This window comes from Scomber scombrus, chromosome 15 (genome assembly GCF_963691925.1).
Source record: "Scomber scombrus chromosome 15, fScoSco1.1, whole genome shotgun sequence".
Lineage (NCBI taxonomy): Eukaryota > Metazoa > Chordata > Actinopteri > Scombriformes > Scombridae > Scomber > Scomber scombrus.
Genome location: NC_084984.1, coordinates 6,545,973 through 6,566,635, shown reverse-complemented (window position 1 = coordinate 6,566,635; position 20,663 = coordinate 6,545,973). Strand labels below are relative to the sequence as shown.

The window sequence follows — 20,663 nt, the reverse complement described above, 5'->3', positions numbered from 1 at the left end:
ATTAGCAAGAGTTTGGAGAGTGGCGTCTTTTCATCACCTTTCCAAAACTAAAAACACAAGACAAGAAATGTAAAGAATGGATCAAACTATTTATCTGCTCTTAATCGTTAGCATACGCCTAACAAGCTTGGTATGTATAATAGTAGCCAAACGTTACTGCAAAGGCCAAGGACCTTATTATTTAGATTTTAGTTATTAAATAACTAAGATCTTTGATTAGTTTGTTGGGTGAGAGATATTGTTAAAAACAGAACTATTAATTATTATTATTAAGTATAATATCAACTATGTATTACCCTGTTTTGGAAGCCGGGCCTGGATGCTATTAGGCAAGAAATATATTTGCTTTTAAGTACGTGTTTGTGTGCACATGATTGCTGCCTCATGTAACCTGTGTCCATTTAGAGCATTGGTTACGCACATCCTCAGAAATTAATGCTACGTGTCTACAAGATGCAATGCGCACATGAACAGTAGGGGCAGTATGGGGATATAACAGGGTCAGGGGTCAGTAGGTACGTCAGCATCGACAAAAATGGTGAAAGTTTTGAAGACAAGTTAATTGACCAAGTCCACAATTACTCACATCTGTAGGTTGTGTTATTGTCGCTACCGTGATCTCAGAGTTAACAGAATACGTCCTCGAGTGTTGCCATGTTTATTGTTTACATCCTTAGTTCTCCAGCTTGCCCTCTAGTGGGACGCAAATACAACAATTCAGTTGGTTGTCTACGTGAATGAATGGTTAAAAAGCATCTCCAACTTTACAGTTTAGCATAATGCTAGCAGCTCTGTCCTGTTCACTGGATTTGGGGAAATTTACAGCCTACTTCACAGAAATAGCATTACGTTAGCTAAACACAAAAACCGGTTCTCATCATAAGTCAAAGTCAAAGTCGGCTTTATTGTCAATTTCTTCACATGTTAAGGCATACAAAGGAATCGAGAAGACGTTTCTCACTATCCCACGGTGGAACAGATAAAGTGCACAGGCACAACAGATAAGACAGATGTTTCCTAACACTAAAGAGTAAACATTGAAGTGCACAACAGATAAGACATTTACTAATAATAATATAAAAATTAAAATTAAAACTAGAATGTATAGGCAGTAAGATAAAAGTCTATGTCTAAGTCTATTATATGTAGGAAGTAGCAGTGGGAGTAGGAAGTTTCTGTATAGTTAAGTTAAGTTGTGGTAGTGCAAAAAAGGCAGTAATGGCAGTGCAAAAAGGCAGTAATAGCAGCAAAAATGTCTGTAAGATGTATATTTTTAACAGATACCGTGCAAAAAGAACAGTCATTTAATAGGGGGGGGTTCAGCTTTCTGACAGCCTGGAGGATATGGCTGGAGGGAGTTTTCTCTTGTGTCTTCTGGATCAGCTAGTGAGGATGTTATTAGCTTGGCCACATAGCTTTAGCGTCCATCTTTTAGCATGTATGTAGCCATAAAGTGGATAGAAGCACTTTATACGTGGATTTTGAAAAGTGCTCTATAAATAAACATTATTATTCTTATTTCATTATCATTAGTAAGACCTGGTTTACAAGATTCTCACTCTAAATCAGATTAAATGGAAACATTAAATAGTCCGCCGGAGACCGCGTGTCTTCAACCATGGAATGAACGTTAACTTAATTACTGAGCTAACAAGACCTGATAAAATCCACCAGCAACATATCAGCTGACAAAATCATTCGTTCTCCAGCTAGAAACGAAACGTCTGTTTTTGTACACATCAGTCTAAAAATCAATGACCCATAGCTTAAAGAATTTGAGTTTTGAAGTTGTTATATGTTATAATGGAAAGCTTAACAGGCGTGAAAACATGACCAAAGAGTGGTAGGGCTCAGCAAATGGTCAATAGTTGTTTTGCTAGACATTTTCGGGAGACAGCGTGGCTTTAAAATGGCCCATTAACCTCTTCCTATCCAATTCAAAACAGCAGGGTGAAGATGAGTCACCAGGGTTTATTGGAAACAGGTCAAAGGAGAAAGGAGAGGGTTTTTATTAGGTTTGGGGACACAAGCAGCTGCATTGAATGGAACTTTTTTTTTTTTTTTTTTTTTTTTAAACATGACCTAACTTCCATTCAGACTGATAAGAAAGGCCTCTTCCTCAGGCTTTCCACGCTGCGTAAATGCGTCTGGCCTATCGGATTCTCTTCCTGTGTGCGTCGGCCCCCTTTTTTCCATCTTCATATGGAACTCATTTGTCTCTCTGCTGTGTGAGTGAACACAAAAGTTTAACAAACACTGAAGCTGACTGCAGTGTTGGCTCGAATGCATGCATGCATGCAGTGCTGCTGTAAGCAATACCGGGACACTTTGCTCTCATCAGCCAGAAAGGCATTACTCAGACGGTGAACCATCTGCTGCATCAGTCAGTTAACTACAGCTTTCTAATCTGGCAGTTATATGTTTGTTGATGTATTGTCGATCAGCGACTGCAACCAGAGGAGTTTTGTGTGTGTGAGTTTACTTGCACAGAGTGGAAATGCAATTCTCATTTAGGCTGATAATAAGATGTTGGCCTTGGCTGATTGAAAGGGTGCAGAGAGCAATGAAAACAGAGTGAGGAGGTGAGAGAAACTGAGACAGAGCGAGCGAGAGAGAGAGAGAGAGAAGAGGAGAGACCCTCTGCAGCTCCAGCTCTTGTTATTTTAACCCAGATTCAGCACTGAAATATGGCCACCATGTGGACCCTCTCAAGAAGTGTGGCTCCAGTGTCGGCCCAGCCAATCAGAGGAGACGTGGCAGCCCAGGAGGAGGGACATAGGGAAGGGTTTTCAGGAGCCGGAGTCTGAGAGAGGCATTAAAAGTGTGTGAGCAGAGGAGGAGAGTCAGGGCAACTGAAGCCACATCTCCAGGACAGCTGGACTATCCACAAACCAATGGAGACAGGTTGGACCATCTCTTTTTCTTAAATTACTCTGCACTTGTTTTCCATTCAACCCACTGGGGTGACTCATTGGGTGAACACTTGGGTCATTTTCTCGTAGGACCTGGCAGCTGGGTTCCTCCTTTTGCTTTAGCAGAATAGATGGTTGATGTAATGGGATATAAATATTATGTTTTAAAGTCTGAATCACAAGATCTATGTAGCAGGATGTTGAGCAGATGGACACAAGTGTTAGGAAAGACTGGCTCCTGTGTCTGTGGAAAAGCTGACCATGTAGTCCATTGTTATTGACTGCTATTGTTACCATTAGAGTTTTCCTCAAATAATGACAAGGCCAAGGTCTTAGTCTGTCTCCTAACGCCTACACAGGAGATAAAAAACAATACACAGATGGCTTCCCAGAATGAAAAATATACTAGTTTGTGATTTTGTTGTTGGTTATTAATTTACATGGTTGTTGTCACTGACTTGGTAGATTTCTCTCCATGTGTTTCATTTTAAATAGAGCTCATATTTGACAAGAAAGTTTGACTGGGGTCCTGCGTGACCAATCGTCTCCTGCATTCCCTTTCAGGAGCTGCAGGGGCTTCAGATCCACACAGATTATAAGCCCCCCCCCCCCCCTTCCTCTTTGTTTTAAAATTGCTTTGGCTGTTGGGTCACACAAGGCAAAAGGGGTGTGTGCTGGAAATGCCGGGAATCCAAAAAAAGAAAGTGCAGATTTCTCCTCGTTGCCCTGACTGATCACTGTGAGAGCAGGTTGTAGAAGTTTACTGGATGTATTTAAAAAAAAAAAGCTCTTTCTTGTTGTTCTCTAAACTCTTCCATTCAGCATTCATCCAGCTCCCAAACAAACACTCTCCATGGTGACGCGCCGCTCCAGTCATGGCATGTCTATAGATATGTAGATTGTTTCCTGTCAGTAGCAGCGTGGAGAGGCGTTTCCTGCTGTTTTGTGGCTGTGATAAGAGGAGAGAGGCTGAGTGGACTCTTGAACAGCAGTTGTGGACTTCAGCTTTTTGATTTTCATTTCAGAGTGTTGAAGCATTTGAGTGTGTGTAAATAAATGTATTTAATGGTATTTAATGGTATTTCTCTGACCTATTAGGCATTTTTAACAGATCACTGATTTAAGGCTGAAACTATCAAACGTGATCAATTAATCAGTCATTCATTTGTTCTAAAAATGTATCAGAAAATGCTGAAAAATACCTTTTACAACTTCCTAGAGAAGTTTTGTTTGACCACAAGCCAAATACCTAAAGAAAAGCAGCAACTTGGGAAGCTGGAACTGGGGATTATTTGTCCCTTTTGCTTGAAAAATTACTGAAACAATGACTCGATAATCATAATAGTTGCAGTCTAGATTAAAGGTGCCCTGTGGTCTTTCTTGTAAATAAACAGCAGTTGTGTTTACATTCAATGTTACCAAAGCCATTGTGTGTATTTTCCAGGTCTAACAAACATTTTGAAAGCATTTCCTTCCTCTTTTAAACATTTGCAATGCCGATTTCTTTTTTTTAAATCCCCCCCAAACCTCCCCAGTCAAAAATGTGATATTCTTCTATCACCTGACTGTGATGTTGGAGCTTCACAGTGCAGAGTTTGGCACTAGAAAAGCTGTTTTCACATTAATCTGCTGAAAAGGGGGAAAGTTTCTCTGTGCTCGTTAAAAATCTGAGTCTAAGTCATGAACTTACGAGCAAGATTTATGACATCACTACTAGTTTGGACGCCAATCGTGATCCAATATTAAGCTTGCACAAGTGTGATGTGGAAACTTGAAGCATCCAGTGCACAAACACTGAGAATGGACTATAACAGTGGAGTAGGAGACATCTTGTGGCTGGTTTAAACAATATTTACATAGATTTTGGCATTTGTATTGAAGAGGAAGGTGAATATATTTTTAGATGTAGAATTTTAAGAATATTTAACTAGCCAATCAAACTTTTTTGTGGGAAAACCTGTGTCAGACAATTTATTATTTAAAGCAGTGTTTTTATATATGAAAAACTGAAACTGAAAGGGATCTTGAAGTATTTGAAATCCATCATTCTTTCTTTAAATCCATGTTTACAAGTTTCCAATTCAAGCTATTAATCAGTTAGTTGACTGACAGAAAAATAATCAGGAACTACTTTGATAATCAATTCATCATTTTGAGTCATAATTTAAAGAAAAAGTACAAACATTGTCTGCTTCCAGCTTCATAAATGTGAATATTTCCTGATTTCTTTAGGCCTCTATGATATCAACTGAATATCTTTGAGTTGCTGATTGTTGGTCAGGACAAAACAAGTCATCTTAGGTTGCATCTTGAGCTTTATGAAACAGTTTTTTCACCATCTCCTCGCATTTTATAGACCAAACAACTAATCGATTCATTGAGAAAATGTTTGACATATTAATCGATACAGAACATAGTCGTTAGTGGGATCCCTACTTGGAGTGTTCTTCACATTGTTGTGTTTCTTGGTGCATTACAACCACCTGCAGATCATTGGACCAACCAAAACAGGAACCCTCTCCAAACAGGAAACTTCTCCATAGCTGAGGTCAGAAACTCCACAGGGTTCCTTTATCAATTAGTTATTCGGCCAACGCTGATTATTAGTGTCAGTTTGACCCTTTCCAAATTAGTAAAGGATGTGGGAATTGTGGAGACATTTCCTTCTTTTCAAGCTGAGGAACTACTGACTCACACTTTCGGGGGGACGGGGGGCATGTGTCAGATGGCAGGGAGTCTTGTAAGTGTGTGTGCGCACATGGGGGATTAGTGTTTGGGCGTCAGTGGGGTGGTGGGTGCAGTCTGAAGGCCGTAAACTCCTCTGTGTATGTAAACCGAGCCTCAAATAATCCTCTTTCTCCCCCGTTGGTTGCTCAGGGAGTATAAAGGACATCATAAATCCACCTCAGGCCTTACATATGTAGACTACCATGCTTCACTCTATCTTGGGAAAACCTCCTGTCGGAGATAACTGCTCAAATCTTGACTGTCTGGTAAGAGTGAGCAGACGTCTGGGCATATGTTGTGGCAAACACAAGGTACATTAATAGAACAGACTTGTCCAGACTTGTTTAAGAACCACTAACCCACATTCAAGGCAGCTTCAGACAAATTGAGTACCGCAGGTGGGTACTGTTTAACCAACATGCACGAGATGCAAACACACTGCTGGCGACCGAGGTTAAAGGTTAAGTGTCCAGGTCTTCAAAGAGGTTCACTTCTTGCCCAGCTGGTTCAAATTGTTGCAGCTCCAAAGTGTTTTTCAATAATATTCCTGTCAGTGAGGAATTAGTCTTCGCAACTGGCCAGCAAATGTTTGACCCTTAAGCTTCCAACTGCCCATGTTTCATTCCCCGAAAAAAACAGTTTTGTTTTAAATCCTAATGCCAAACATCAGTCCCGTCAAAAGACCCGCTGGGATTCGGCTCCTCTAACGTCTTTCTGTGGGAGGGGTTGCAAGAGTTTTTCAAAAAAAGTTCAGTTAGTTAATGTCTGCGTGCATCTGTTCCTGCATCTGTTCCTGGTGAGGCAATGCGAACGTTTGTGATTCATGAAATTAATTTTGGTTCAAATCCACAGAGGCGGCTGTCTTTGCTTGTTCTTATGATCTCATTAGTCCAAACACAGAGTTACGTTAGCTCATACACAAAGACAAACACATACCGCCCTTCAAGAGACCGCAGATCTGGGTCATTTTCTCCGTTGGAAAAGAAGAAGAGCGGGGGAAGGAAGGGGAAAAAAGAGAAGAGAAAAAAAAAGAGAGAACTGTTGTTGATATCTCAACAGGATGACAAAGATCAAAGTTTGTGTAATGCTCTTACTCACACACTCACATTTTGCTGGGATGTGACCACAAAGGGACGTCAGAGCCTCCCACCCCTGACTGTGAGGTCACACTGGGGCCCCGAGTGATGGAAACCTCGGGCGGCACACGTGTCAACAGCGGCCCCCCGACTCCCTCTGCTGCCCTGCCAGACACCGGTTGGGGAACAGACTCCCAAGAGACCGCATGGAAACCAGGACAGAGAAAGAAAAGAAACAACTGTCAGTTTTGGCCCAGAGTTGTATTTATAACATGAGCACAAAGGCCTGCAAAACCATCTTTCAATGTTCTCTGGCATTCAAGGCTCTGGTTTCTAATGTATGTCTTGCACAAACTTTATAAATTTTACAGACAATTTGTGTTTGACTGTTTAATCTCAAGAGGCCTTTCAAGGTTCCTAAAAGCCTTGGATATGAACCCCATTCTCTTACAGTGTTGTCTTTGGGTTTTGTCATCAGAAAAAATATCTTTTTGTAGTGTAATTGTGTTTCTCCAGACATTATAATGTCAAAGAACTTCATAGAAAGTGTGAAAATAAAGCCTGTTAATCTGATGTTTGATGTATTAGTGAAATAGAGCAGTTTATAGTAAAGTGAGAGACACTTTCATCAAGGAGACGGTCATTTATATCCAATTGGAGTTAGATTTGCTGGGAAACTGACTGCATATTGAGGTAGCATTAAAGAAGAAAACTGGACTCAGTTTAAAGTGTTTGACATTTTGGAAATTAAGCTTGATGAGAAGAGGAAGCTGAAGCTAGAAAGTAGTTTACCTAGCCTAGTATAAAAATTAGGGGCAGGGAGAAACAGCGAGCAGCTATTTTAGCTAGCACCTAGCCTACAAAATACCCCACAAATTTTTGGTTTTACATATAAATTAAAAAAACAAGATACAGCAACTTTAGAGGTGTCTTTTTGCATATGTTTTAACTTTGTAGAGAGTCAAACTAGCTGTATCCCAGTTTATAGTCCCAGTTTTACGCTATTAGCTAATGGCTTCTTAGCTCTAGCTCTATACTCAACGCACACAAGAGTAGTATCGAACTTCTCAACTAACTCTTGGCACGAAGCACATAAGCAGGTTTCCCAAAATATCGACACATGAACATTAAATCTTAATAAAGTCAACAATACCAAAGAGCTTCAACACATGAGGTTGTACTGCAAATAGCGACTGCCGTTGAGCATATTCAGTGAGAAGTGTCAGGTTTATAACGGTCGCTATCTACACCTGCATGAATATGATTAGCCGTTTCTAGTCCGTCGGTGGTCAGTGATGGTGAAACATGAATGAAATATCATGCTAATACAATGCTGATCTACAGTCGCATTAAAGCAAGTCAATCATTAGTGAACTTTGATCCAATGCTGTCATCAAGAAACCGAAACGAATGCACAGTAATGTTGAAAGTAAACCTTATACATGCACACGGTTATTGATTTGTATAGATGCACAAATTGAAGGTTTGGACACACTTTCTCATTGAAGTGAATGGGAAGGTGTGTCCACTTCTAGGTCAAAAGCTGTGTTAATCTTCTTCCTGACATTTCTTGCTGAGTAAGGTTTCATTTCTTTAAGTTGTTCTTTTCCTAATCAGACTTTTCGTCCATGTCAAGTAATGCTTCTGCTAAATTTGACAGCACTTTTGCTGTTTAGTCTTGGTAAACCTCATCTAAGACTCTAATTATCCTTGTCTGTGCTCCAGAGGATTGTGCACAACAAAGACTTTTTTTTGGCACCTGGTGTTAAGACCAGTAAGTGTAAACTCTTTTATGAGCTTTTGCAGGATGGCAGTCAGCAATAAGCAGGAGCAAAGTACACATTCATTTAAAAATGTCACAAGATATTATTGTAATCCAGGCGTGTGCTGTGACAGATTTGGGTTTATTGTGTGTTCATGTGTCAGCTGTGTCGTGATCGGTGAAAGAGTTGTTTTTTTTATGGACTAAGACCATCTACCGCTTCCTTACTGTAGTGTCAGTGACTCCGCAGGTCAGGAGGGGTGATGTTGCTGAGGTTATCAGCGGTCATGTGACAGCCGGACGGCCGTTATGTTATCAAGCGTTGGTTGACCCCAGGTCAGCTGTGTGGGCTGCATGATGAGAGGCCTCAGGCTTGTTTTTCTCTCTGTCTGCATCCGCTTCTCATTGCTCTGTTTCCACATTGATTTTTAGCCCTCACCAACACACACACACACACACACACACACACACACACACACACACACACACACACACACACACACACACACACACACACACACACACACACACACACACCAAGAAGACATGCATATAAATTGTCTGTTTCCATCTTTACAACCTCACTTATGAAGATCCACTGCGAGTAGAGAGCACAAAGAGTGCCCCTGATCACAAATCTTTAAACATAAACACACTCAGAACAGAAGAGGCCCACTTTCAGCGAACACATCCCTACACATCTCATTAGACGCTCTCCTAATGATCTACACCAGCAGCCTCTCTCTGCTCCTCCTACACACTGTCCTCATTCTCCACACTTCTGCTTTTCCAAACAAAACAAGAGATCAAATCTAAGAGCTGTACTTCCTCAAATAAAACAAAAATTACCCATCATCTCAGAGCTTCATTTATACTTGCAATTACATTTTATACATGCAATTAAGGCACTCACTCTGTTTCTTCTTTCTATTTTATCTCTTAGGTGTGTCTGATGTGACGCCAGCGGGCTGGCTCAGGGAACACAACTTCAATACGATGTAGACACCAAATAAACACACAGAATAAGAGTCTGTACACCGAGCCGATAGAAGGAGGGTGAGTTCAAGGAGGAGGAACAACAGCTGTGCTGAAACGACACCAACAGAAGATAAGAAGTCAAAGAAAGAGAGAGAGAAGCGGCGGACTGTGAATCATTGACCTGAACTTTTCTGTGTCACCTACTCCCTCCTGTCAAGTGCTCACTCGCTCTTACATCTCCACCGGAGAAGGATCACCACCTCAGCTCTCTGTGTTTTGAGAGCGTCCAACCGAAAATCCACCTCTTCACCTCTCAGCAACGTTGAAAGTCTGAACAGAAGGACACTCCAGCCACCGTCAGCATGTGCCATGTCATTGTCACCTGCCGCTCTATGCTGTGGACTCTGCTGAGTATTGTGGCCGCGTTTGGAGAGCTCATCGCCTTCATGAGCACTGACTGGCTGGTGGGTTTCCCCCGCACACCTGATGCTGTTTTTGGCCCCCATGGGGCCACCGCAGCTGGGGAGGCCTACAGGCCCACTTTAGGCATCTACGGTCGCTGTATAAAACTGCCCCACCTGCGTGGAGTACTGTGCGGACCGTATGCGGTACACTTTGGGGAGATTGCCAGCGGGTTCTGGCAGGCTACTTCTATCTTCTTGGCGGCAGGGATCCTGCTACTGTGTGCTGTGGCGTTCATCTCGGTGTTCACCATGTGCTTCCAGAGCATTATGAAGAAGAGCATCTTCAACGTGTGTGGACTGCTGCAAGGGATCGCAGGTGAGATAAGCACACAACGCATATATTGTAATGTCTTGTCACTGATCTTAAAGGAGAAGGTTCACTATGTTTAAAGTCGGTCTTAAATCAAAGTTAAGGAATCAATGGAAAGAAGTTTTGCATGCTATAATCATTCATTCTGTTCATACTGGCCATTAAACGATCCTTTCCAAATGTGTTTTTGGTGCAAGTGTTGTGGGAAGAAATCCTTGTTGTGTGCATTCCAAAGTTTATCTGAAGCTTATAAACAGGCTTCAGCTACAAATAAAATGATGTATTTAGAGTAAAATTCCCTCTTTTTGTTTCCCTGAACAATGTTCCCCTGTTGAGCTGTAGTGAATAGTAGGATAGTAAAAGAAGGAGGGAATGTTGTAGCAAAAAGACCAAAGATATTCTCTTTATTTGTCTAACTCAGGTTGCTGAAGCCTCATATTAGTTTCAGATAAACTTTGAAAACATTTCTACACAAAAGGAGGACTGTGGATTTTGTCCCACGTCACTTACAGTGTTTATGAAGGGATCTTTAAATGGCCAGAATGAACAGGAGGAATGATTACAGCCATAAAATTGTGTCAATATTCATCAGCACATGAAGTTTCAAGACCAACTTTTTCATGCACCTATCCTTTTAAGAGCAATTTCTTCTTGCCACGAACTCACTGCACTGTTGAACACACCCTTTAAAATTTTTACTCTATGATGTTAGAAAAATAATATGACATTTTGAGCCCATATTGGCTTTTAGTCAGGTACAGAGGTGTCTAACAGACTTAAGTGTGTGATTGAATGGATAGTCTCAGTCCTACTTTTGGGTGTGTCTACAACCACACACCTCCAAGCCATAACCAATACAGCACAGAGAGTACTTTGCAAACGAACTACATCATTCCTGTGTATATTTTTCAGTCTATTTACTTCTTTTGAGATTGCACTTCAGAGACAATCAGATCTAACTCAATCCATCTAACCTTTTGTTGTCTCTGTTCATTCCTGCGGCATCCACCGTTCATCAAGGTAAATGCCTTTCAAGCTGAACACATTCATTACGAGCGCCACAAACTCCCACTGTGGCAGCTATGTGTTTGATTTTTGTGGAGCCTTCACTGACCTCTTACCCAAGCAGTCAGAAGTGTCAAAGACATGCCGCCTTCTAAGCTGTCACTCGCAGGAACTAAATATTTATTTTCTGCACAGTCAGCTGGAGTTAATCCCGACCGTTGATTGGCCACAAAAAGTAAAGTCATTAAGTTGACCACACATGCGTATCTCCGTTTGTGTGTAAAGGGCGTGTGTCCTTCGTCTATGGCTGCGAGACTCAGGCCAAATCTTGGGCCACTTTTGACTGGCTGTGGTGAATTATGGAAAAGGGAGGAGGCCATGAGATCATGCTCACTGAACCTCCTCTTTTCTTCACAGACTGTAGCTCTCAGCTCTCTGGTGATTATGGCTGTTGTTGCTTTACCCTACAGTTGTTTATCTGGTGCAGGCCCAAACAGCAAAGGTGGGCGTCTGGTGTGGGAGCTGTAAACCCAAACTGTAAACCAGGAGAGAGAGTGCTTGAATCCATTCAGCTAGGCTACTACTAGTCTTGAAATAGGCTAATATGAACATTCATTTAGGACACAATGCATATATTCTTGACATGTTATACTATAAAGGATGAGCAGATGTAGTTTTTCTAGTGATATGATGATTTATTCCATTAGATTATATTAATTTGTCAAAGAATTTGCCCCCTTTTTAATATCTCAGGGCGTGTTAAGCAATTGTGGGCAATGTTGCAAATCAATGAGCAAAACTCCTTAATGGCGATACATAATTTCATGATGAAATATCTTGTCAGGAATTTAATTTAATGGTTTCCCCCAAAAACACATTCCTTAGTGGTTATTCTACCCATAAATAATAAAAAAATACCCATAAATATTCGGCCCTGTGGGATTTTCTAGAAAAAATACAGATTGACAATACAATAATACAATTACACATGCCATGAAAGAGTAGATTTTTATTGTTTCGTGAGCAATATGGATGTTGAGTTTGGATGTTAAAGGAATATTCCACCAAAAATCTTTGGAGATACACTTTGTATATGCACAATGTGATCATTTATTGGACTAAATCATGTCACGCTGTATAAAAGGAAGGAAAAAGTGTTCATTGCAGATCTTTGTATGAGTCACAATGGTAAAGTATCAGTAATAAAGGATAAGTCTGGTGTATTTATAGTCTATAAAAACAGCAAAAAAACTAGTTTAGCTTATGAATAAGTGTGATTCAACAAGCCAAAAACCAAGAATTAGCTTACATCATAAGTTTTTTTCCCCCAGGAAAGACTACAATGCTCCTGTTCATTTCATTGATGAGTTATTCTGACCAAAAGAAAAATAGGGCTGCATTAGACCTACTAACTTCAACTTGGAAAACTTAAGAAGCACAAAGCAGTTTTGAAAGAAGCACATGAGCAGCACACTGACAATGTTAAGAAGGGCTGTGATTGGTTGATCACAGTTTTTGGTCCGGGAACGCAATGTGGGATGTTGATCCAGGAACATGTCCTACTTGGCTAAGTCACATCGTGCCTCTGTGTATAATAAAAAGCCTTTAATATTACACGGCTGACACTGAAGCATTTCATGTAAAAGCTTTTATCGGGGTGTTTAGACGTGTTCTCCTCTTGGGTTTTTCTCTTTTGTTTTGCAGTTGTCTCCTCAGCCCTTTGACGCCAAATAACTTCTTTTCATTTATAGATCATTGTTGTCAAACTGATGAAAGGCTCCAGATGTTTCCTTCTATTTAAATAGTCGGGCTGATATTGGATTATTTTGTGATCGATACCAATATTGACATTTAACAGTGCAGCGATCCCACCAGGAAATTGATTAGTGGAAGTGGTAAGAGGCACTGCTTGTGTTCCCTGAAGCGTAATATGAGCCTAATATTATATTCCACTTGAATGTAATTAGTTCTTTTGACATGAGCAGAGACGCTCTTTAGATTAAACTGCTGCAGGAAACCATGGAGTTAAAAAAAAGTCAATAACAATATATCAGCTGCTACATATTTTCTTACATAAATGCACAAAATAAACTAGATTTTGATGAGAAACCTTTAAATTTATTGATTGTTTTTAAGGAATTGCGACAAAGATATATGGAGGGCCTCCTTTTACAGTTGAAATTTACACTTGGCTATGTTATAGAGAAATTCTGAGTGTTTAAAACAGACTGACAAACATCAGAAATATGGACTGTGCTGTAGGAATACCTTAAAATAAAGTTGAGTACTGTAAAATGTAATTGCACATATAAATGAAACTCGTGATGATGATCGTAATCTTTGTTTTACTTGAGGAAGTGCAGCGCTCTCAGTGACTATTTGTTGCCATTAGAAGCAGAGCTGCAACTATTACTAACGATTAGTTGATCAACAGATTAGTAATTGCCAACTATTTTGCTAATCAATTAATCATTTTCTAAGACAAAAAAGTTTTTTTTGTAGTTTTTTAAGACACTAAACTGAATATCTTGAGGTTGTAGAGTGTTGTTCGGATACAATACTGTGACCTCATGCTTTGGGAAACATTGATTTAGGACCATTTTATGACATTTTATAGACCTAATGACTAACTGATCAATGGGGGAAATAATTGACAGATAACGATCATAATCCGGTAATTGTAATCCACTAAGTGTTTTAGCACTTTGGACTTTGCACGTCAAAAATGGCTTTCAGCGGCACTGTAATGTTATCTTACCTGAACGCTCACTTTCTACCACCTAAACAAAGCATTTAGAGTCTGAGACACACATCCAAGGTAATGAAAGTGGGGAAATAACACTGCAGAGTCTTCTCCATTGTGGAGAGGATGAGGATGTGGAAGAGGAAAGGGGGCGAGAGGAGCTTCAAACAGCTGAGGAGGCGGGAGAGTTTCCTTCGTGCCTCTGGACCTAAAGGCCGATAATCCTTCACTCGTTTCAACCACAGGAAAGAGATAAGACCGAGCGAATACCCCCAATGTCTGACATCCAACATAAATCAATCGGTCGGTGTGTACGACAGGCAAGAAAGAGTGTCTTTTAATTGTCTTTCCATGAGGCTCTGTGAATGATATCACTCTCGCTGATACACACCACCAGCACTACCACACCGACTTTCTACTAATCATTATTTCCACAATACGTGCCGACCCTCTGGTAATGAGAAAACTGGAGCCAGACGACAGATGTTTGGGGAAGTGATTGACTTCAGATGGGAAGATTGTGATGCCGTTGCCAGAGATGGTCACGTCATTGCGCTGGTGTGGCTCCAAACCCTTATTAACCTAATCTTCACATACACTGATGTCACTTTTACTTTGTCAGCTCTTTACTCTCTTGTCCCCTGTGACACACTTTTTTATTGAGGTCTCGGATGCCATTTCAATGACATTCGTTCCGAGCTCAGGGGTTGGTTTTCAGTTTTCAGTTGAAGGTAAATCTAAACCTTCTAACTTTACGCAATCAAATGGATAAAACAGACTTGTCTTCCGTTGAGGGTCAGTCGGTAAAGTTTGTCTCTTGCAGGCGCACGTTTCGGAGACTTCTTGTACACACCGGTTAGACAAAAACCTGTAAGTGAATTTTCTTCGTCGTCACTCATGTCAAGGCGAGCCAAAAGGCATTAGAGAAAGGACAGCAAACAAACTCAGTTGTAAAACTGTCTCCTTGAGTCTTTAGCTTTCGTTGCTGGTTCTCTTTTACTGCCTACCATAAAGTTTCCCTTCAGCCGTGACTCACAGATCTCATCGCAGGTTAGACCGTTGACCATGACTCACCTCTAAGCCTGGAAATGACAGAAAAGAAAACACTTTTCTCTTACAGGAACTTAAATAATGTTAGCGTGCAAGTGTTGATTGTGACATAATATATCATGTGTGACGCCAAAGTTGGAAAGCAGAACTTCAAGATGAACGCAATAACAAAAAGTGATTCACATTCATTTTTAAGAGTGTTTACAATGGTGAAGTGGAAGTTTCATGAGGTGTACAATACAAACAAAAACCTGTTTGTTATTTTTTTTAAAGTTCAGCATCCACATGCGTACACTCGACCCTGTGTGGCAATTTACGAGCAATTACTCATTACCACTTTAATTTGGAGGCATTTATACACTTAAATCGTAAACAACAAAAGGCCAGATTTGCGATTTGTCGTCATCGTGCAGTCACATGTGCACGTTTGCACATTATTTATCATTGTTCAATCACATCAGATTCTGTGGGAAAAAAAGCAAATCTAACAAACAGATGTAGTATTATTTTATGTCACTGTTGGTGTTCTGTGGCTTGGTGTCCTACCACAGGTTCAGATTGTTTGCAGGTCTGAATGTTTGGACTGCAACTATAACTACTTCTGCAACTACTACAACCCCTTTCTTAGCTGATTTCAACCATACTGGCTCTAGCATCGGTCTGTTGCACCCCCGCTTTGGTTCAGACTGAAATATCTCAACATCTTTTGCATGAATTGGTTTGAAATTTAGTACAGAGATTCATTGTCCACGGAGAATGATGAATACTGACATATATTATCACCTGACCTTTCTTGTAGCGCCACCATGAGGTTCATTATTGTGATTTCAGGGAATTGTTTAAACATTTATTGGATGGGTTGCCATGAAATTTGGTTGAGATAATCATGTCTCCCTCATTTTTAACTTTGTTTGATCCCTCATCTTTCCATGTAGCGCCACCATCAGGTTATTTGAGGAAGTGAAGCTCTCTTAGTGACTTTTTGTTGCCATTAGAGGTAGAGCTGCAACTATTACTCAATCAATTGATTAGTCTATGGACAGAAAAGTAATTGCCAACCATGATAATCAATTAATCATTTTGGGTCTATTTTAAGACAACGTATTCAGATTCTCTGGTTCCACTTTCTCAAATTTGAATATTTTCTGGTTTCTTTAGATCTCTAAGACACCAAACTGAATATCTTCGTTGACTGTTGGTCGGACACAATACTTTCACCTCACTTTGGGAAACAGTGATGGACATTTCAAAATTTTAATGTGTCTAATAGTTTGGCTGCAAAACTGACACTTTGTGTTTAGTCTTAATTAGCTAAATTTAGCATGCTAATATGCTTACAAAAAGTGTGTGGTAAACGCGCACATCTAGACAGAGAAAGCTAGGTGCTAGACCGAATGACAAATGTGTAAAAGGAAGAAAAAATCTTGTGGTATCCTATTAAATCTACCTGCATTGGGAGCTGTAGCATGCTAATACGCTAAACTAAGAGCATGGTTAACATTATATTAGCGCTCTCATTTTGAGCATGTTAGCATACTGATGTTAACCTTTAGATCAAAACATGGCCTCATAGCGTCAAGCCCCTGTGTTTTTTTTTTAGAACTGGTGAGACACAAACATTTTTAAAGTTATCTGGGACACCATCAGTAGACAGCTGTTCAAAATAGAAAGCGAATGGGGCCCAAAAACTTTCCATTACTTCAAATAAAAACTATGTCAAGAAGGCTGGAGGATACTCTCATATGAGACATGATTTCTTATGTCTGATTTCTCAGGCAGAGGAAAAAAATGGCTTAGAGTATCCCTGTGCGAGTGGTCAACATATATAAAAAAAGTAGGATTAAGGGTAATACGATGTGTTACTGACTCCACCTTTCCAGCAAAATGCGATAAAACGTTTTTACAATCAACAGAGGTGCAAGGAGAGGCAGTCTTGAATAGAAATCTGGAAATAAGTTCAGCATCTTTCAGCATCCAGCAGCAGCTTTGAATACTGTCATTTAAGCAGGCCTGTTTTCTAGCCCTTGAGTTAGTCTTCAAAGGAGCTACGAGATCTAAACTCGAGAAAAAAACATGGATTGGAGAAATAAGGAAACACATTGCCCTGGGAATTAAACAGTGTACAGGATTTAGAGGCAGTATGCTCATTTAAGACAGGAGTATACTTAGAGCAGGATGACACAGTACCAGCAGCCTGTAATTTATAGTTTAAAACAATGCATTGGTGATGATAAGATAAAGACGTGTCCATAATTTCCACAGATGATATTCTCCGATCCTGACTAAAGACACAATTATGAGTTTGGCCAGATACATGTTTAGTGCATTAAAATCACCTTAAAGAACGACTCTTACCATAATTTAAAACAATTTAAGTATGTATTTTATTTAATTTTTCCTTTCTAACCTCTCCTGGATTTACATTCACTCCTTTTATTGCTCTTATGCACACTCTTAATCTCTCTCAAACTATATAAAGTTCATAAATCTTGAAAATATATGGATGGCAGAAGAGATTATACTACTTTTTTTGATAAATGTATGTATTGCAATGTGCAGTCCAAAAAATAAATAAATAATAATAATAATTTAAAACAAGACCAGATTAAAAAAACAGGGAGCTCCACTAAAAAGGAGCCAGTTGTTTCAAGCTAAAATGACCATGTATGGGCCACCAAGTTTAAAAAAAAAAAAAAGAAAAAGAAAAAAGAGCACTTACAAGATATTAGATCACACCAAAATCCCTAAATTGGCTATAAGCATACTCATAATCTATAGGTTATGAGGTCACAATTCAACAAATTGGCTGTGATCACTAGATTGGAAACAGGATGCTCTAAAAAACATAAAATCTAAAGCATGAGGGAAGAGATAAAATCATTTAAGATAAGTGTTTTATTAGAGAGGGGTCTTAAATTGAGAGCAGCCATCTGTGCTGGGTTAAAACTGGAGATTTGGTCTATATCTTTATTAAATTATTATTACTGCATGTTGCGTAGGATGTGTCTGTTCAGTTTGACAGGCCTCGGATGGGAAATGACGTCCAGATTTTAAAGTTGCACCTACAATTAAGCTCCTTATTTTTTATTTTTCTCTCCATAGAAATGTTCCCACTCAGTACTGGTGGTGATAAATAAAAGCTTAAGAGTAAAAAACTCATAAGAGAAAAGACGAAAACAACCCCATCACTCCTTCACGGGTATATCCTCGTCTTAATCCTCCCTGCTCTTGCCAGTATTTCCTCTTGCCCTCACGCTGCTGTCTGTCTTTTTTTGCTTTTTCTTGGAAAGTAGAAGTCGGGAGTTGAAGAGGAGGAGGAGGAGGAGGAAGAGAAGAGGGTTGGGAGGGGGTGGCACAGATTTAGATTTCTTGGAGTGGAGTGTTAACAGCGTGGAGGCTGTAGGAGCAGAGGTTAGGAGGAGGAGGAGGAGGAAGAAGAAGAGGAGGTGGGGGAGGAGGGGGCACCTATCAGAAATGGATTGATGGTGGAGAATTGACAGTTTGGAAGTTAACAGAGACAAGAGCCAGTGCAGAGGGAATAGTGAGGCTTGAAGGGTGGAGTGCAGTGGGATATTAGGTTAGAAGGTCCAGTGTGTGTGTGTGTGTGTGTGTGTGTGCGTGTCTGTGTGTGTGGAGAGAGGGGGGGTCTTAGGAAAGGAGAGGAGGGGAGGGGTGGGGTTGGGAATTAAAACCATACCTTCAATCCATCACTGGAGCCGGCCTGGACGTCAGGGCCTGTGCAGCAACATGTGGAAAGAATTTATGACCTAGTTTTCATTTCCTTGTTTAATACGATATTTGGGTGCTTTAAGAGCAAGAGAGAGAGAGAGAATGGGAGGAGGAGAGAGAAAGAAAGGAAGCAAAGGGAGATTAGGGGGGGAATGAAGAGTAGAGAGAGAGAGTTTCACCTCCACACTTTGTTTTTATGAAGCTCGTTGAAGGGGAGCGAGAAACAGGGAGAAACATTCAGACTGAAAATCCCTCTCTGGCTCATTTATTATCAGTAATTTTATTATTGTAAATGTTTATTGGTGGCAGGCCTCTTTATCTCACCGGCCGGCTACCATGAGGAGAGGAAGTGGAAGCAGAGCAGGAGCAGAAGAAAAAAAAATGATGTAAAACCTTCTGACTGTTCTGTTACTCAACGTTGTTTATAGACGTTCTTGTAGGGTGAAATTAGCCGCCACATCTGTACGTGGGGAGACAGCAGGGGTAGGAGTGTAGGAGTGTTTAGGTGATCAGGCCCAGTCAGTCAGCGCCTCACTGGAAGTGGGTCACGGTTACACAGGAAGTATCCCCCCCCCCACTCCTCCTCCTCGTCCTTCCATTGAGACGTTGAGATTCGGTCGGCGGGAAAAAACCTTCAGCTACCTTTTCCTGTTGTTCTCGGCTCTGTGCAGCGCGTTGACCTGACAGGTTTCGAGTGTCAAGATTCAGGATCGGGTGCCTCTTTCCTGCCTCGGCGGTTGCCACACTCGAAGGTTTATCTTCAGTCACGTTTCAGGCTATCGCCAGGAAATCATTTCTGCTGCCTGGTGTTTTTTTGTTTTTTTTTACCTGATGGGTTGTTAAAATGTCAGGATGGCACTTTGGAAGGAAATGTTTTTGTACTACAGATATGTGGCGCTCACAGAGAGATACATTTTGCAGCAGTCATCATTAACAGAAGCCCCCCCGACCCAATCTTTTACCCAAAGATGCTGATGTTAAATACTGGCAAGACTGCTATAAAATGTAATATGAATATTCAGTGTTTCCAGAGGTTGACCCTTACTGGATTTGTTGCATTGTACATTAAAATAAGCCTTCAATGATCCTATTATATTCTCAGAAAGTCAAAGTTTTAGGTATGACCGAGTTTAATCTCTTATTTTCACACCCCTTTCAGGAAAAACTCTTTCTTAAAGTTAAATCTTTAACTCTTTCAGTCTCTAAGAATATTAAAGGTGCCAAGTGGGGGATTTTTAATGTAATCAAACACAGTCTAGACTTACTCCCAGGTAATAGGTTAGTGAGAAGGACTCGATGTCACACCTCTCACACAGCTTGATTGTGAGTGACGGAGCTGTTTGTCTACTTTTCCCGACCAACTTGTAAAACCTCAGGTTTTCTCCAACATTGTGACGTTTATTACAAAGCAAAAACATGCAATCAATCAATCAATCAATCAATCAGCTGAGAGTCAGAGCTTCTCGTAATTATCTTACAGAATGACTCATTAAATATGAGGCTTTTGCTTTGTGATGTAACACATCTGGTTGTTTTCTCTAAAGCTTAATAACCTTAATATTATATTTCATAAAAATGGCATAATTTCTTCTGTATTTCAGGCGATGCAGGGTGCTTCCACACTCCACAATACACGAACACACATATATTTACACAGTTTTTATCTGTCATGTTGTATTTTAGCCTGATTCTGTTTTACTGATTAACTTGTGTGCTTGTTTGAACTAAGTTTTAAAAGCCTAACCAGAGATTAGTGTTGCAATAAGCTTCAGCTGCACACCCTACTGTATTTACATTATAAATGCTGCATTACTCATCGGTATTTCACAGTGTTTATCTTAATGGCCCCAGCTAAATAAACAAATAGACATTTAAATAACTATGACACACAATGGGAAACCCTGCAG

At 40.3% G+C, this 20,663-nt stretch overlaps 1 protein-coding gene across 4 annotated transcripts in view; it reads left to right on the top strand.

The window, feature by feature from the left end:
• lhfpl2a (LHFPL tetraspan subfamily member 2a) overlaps window positions 1-20,663 on the top strand; it is a 52,366-nt gene that overhangs the window by 29,770 nt on the left and 1,933 nt on the right. For 3 of the 4 annotated variants that reach the window (XM_062434261.1, XM_062434258.1, XM_062434259.1), the window contains one exon: window positions 9,421-10,235. In XM_062434261.1, coding sequence (XP_062290245.1) covers window positions 9,818-10,235 — 418 coding nt within the window. In that variant the 5' untranslated portion in view covers window positions 9,421-9,817. Of the gene's footprint in view, window positions 1-2,421; window positions 2,905-9,420; window positions 10,236-20,663 lie in introns of those variants that run through there. The other variant, XM_062434260.1, reaches the window with a different exon arrangement.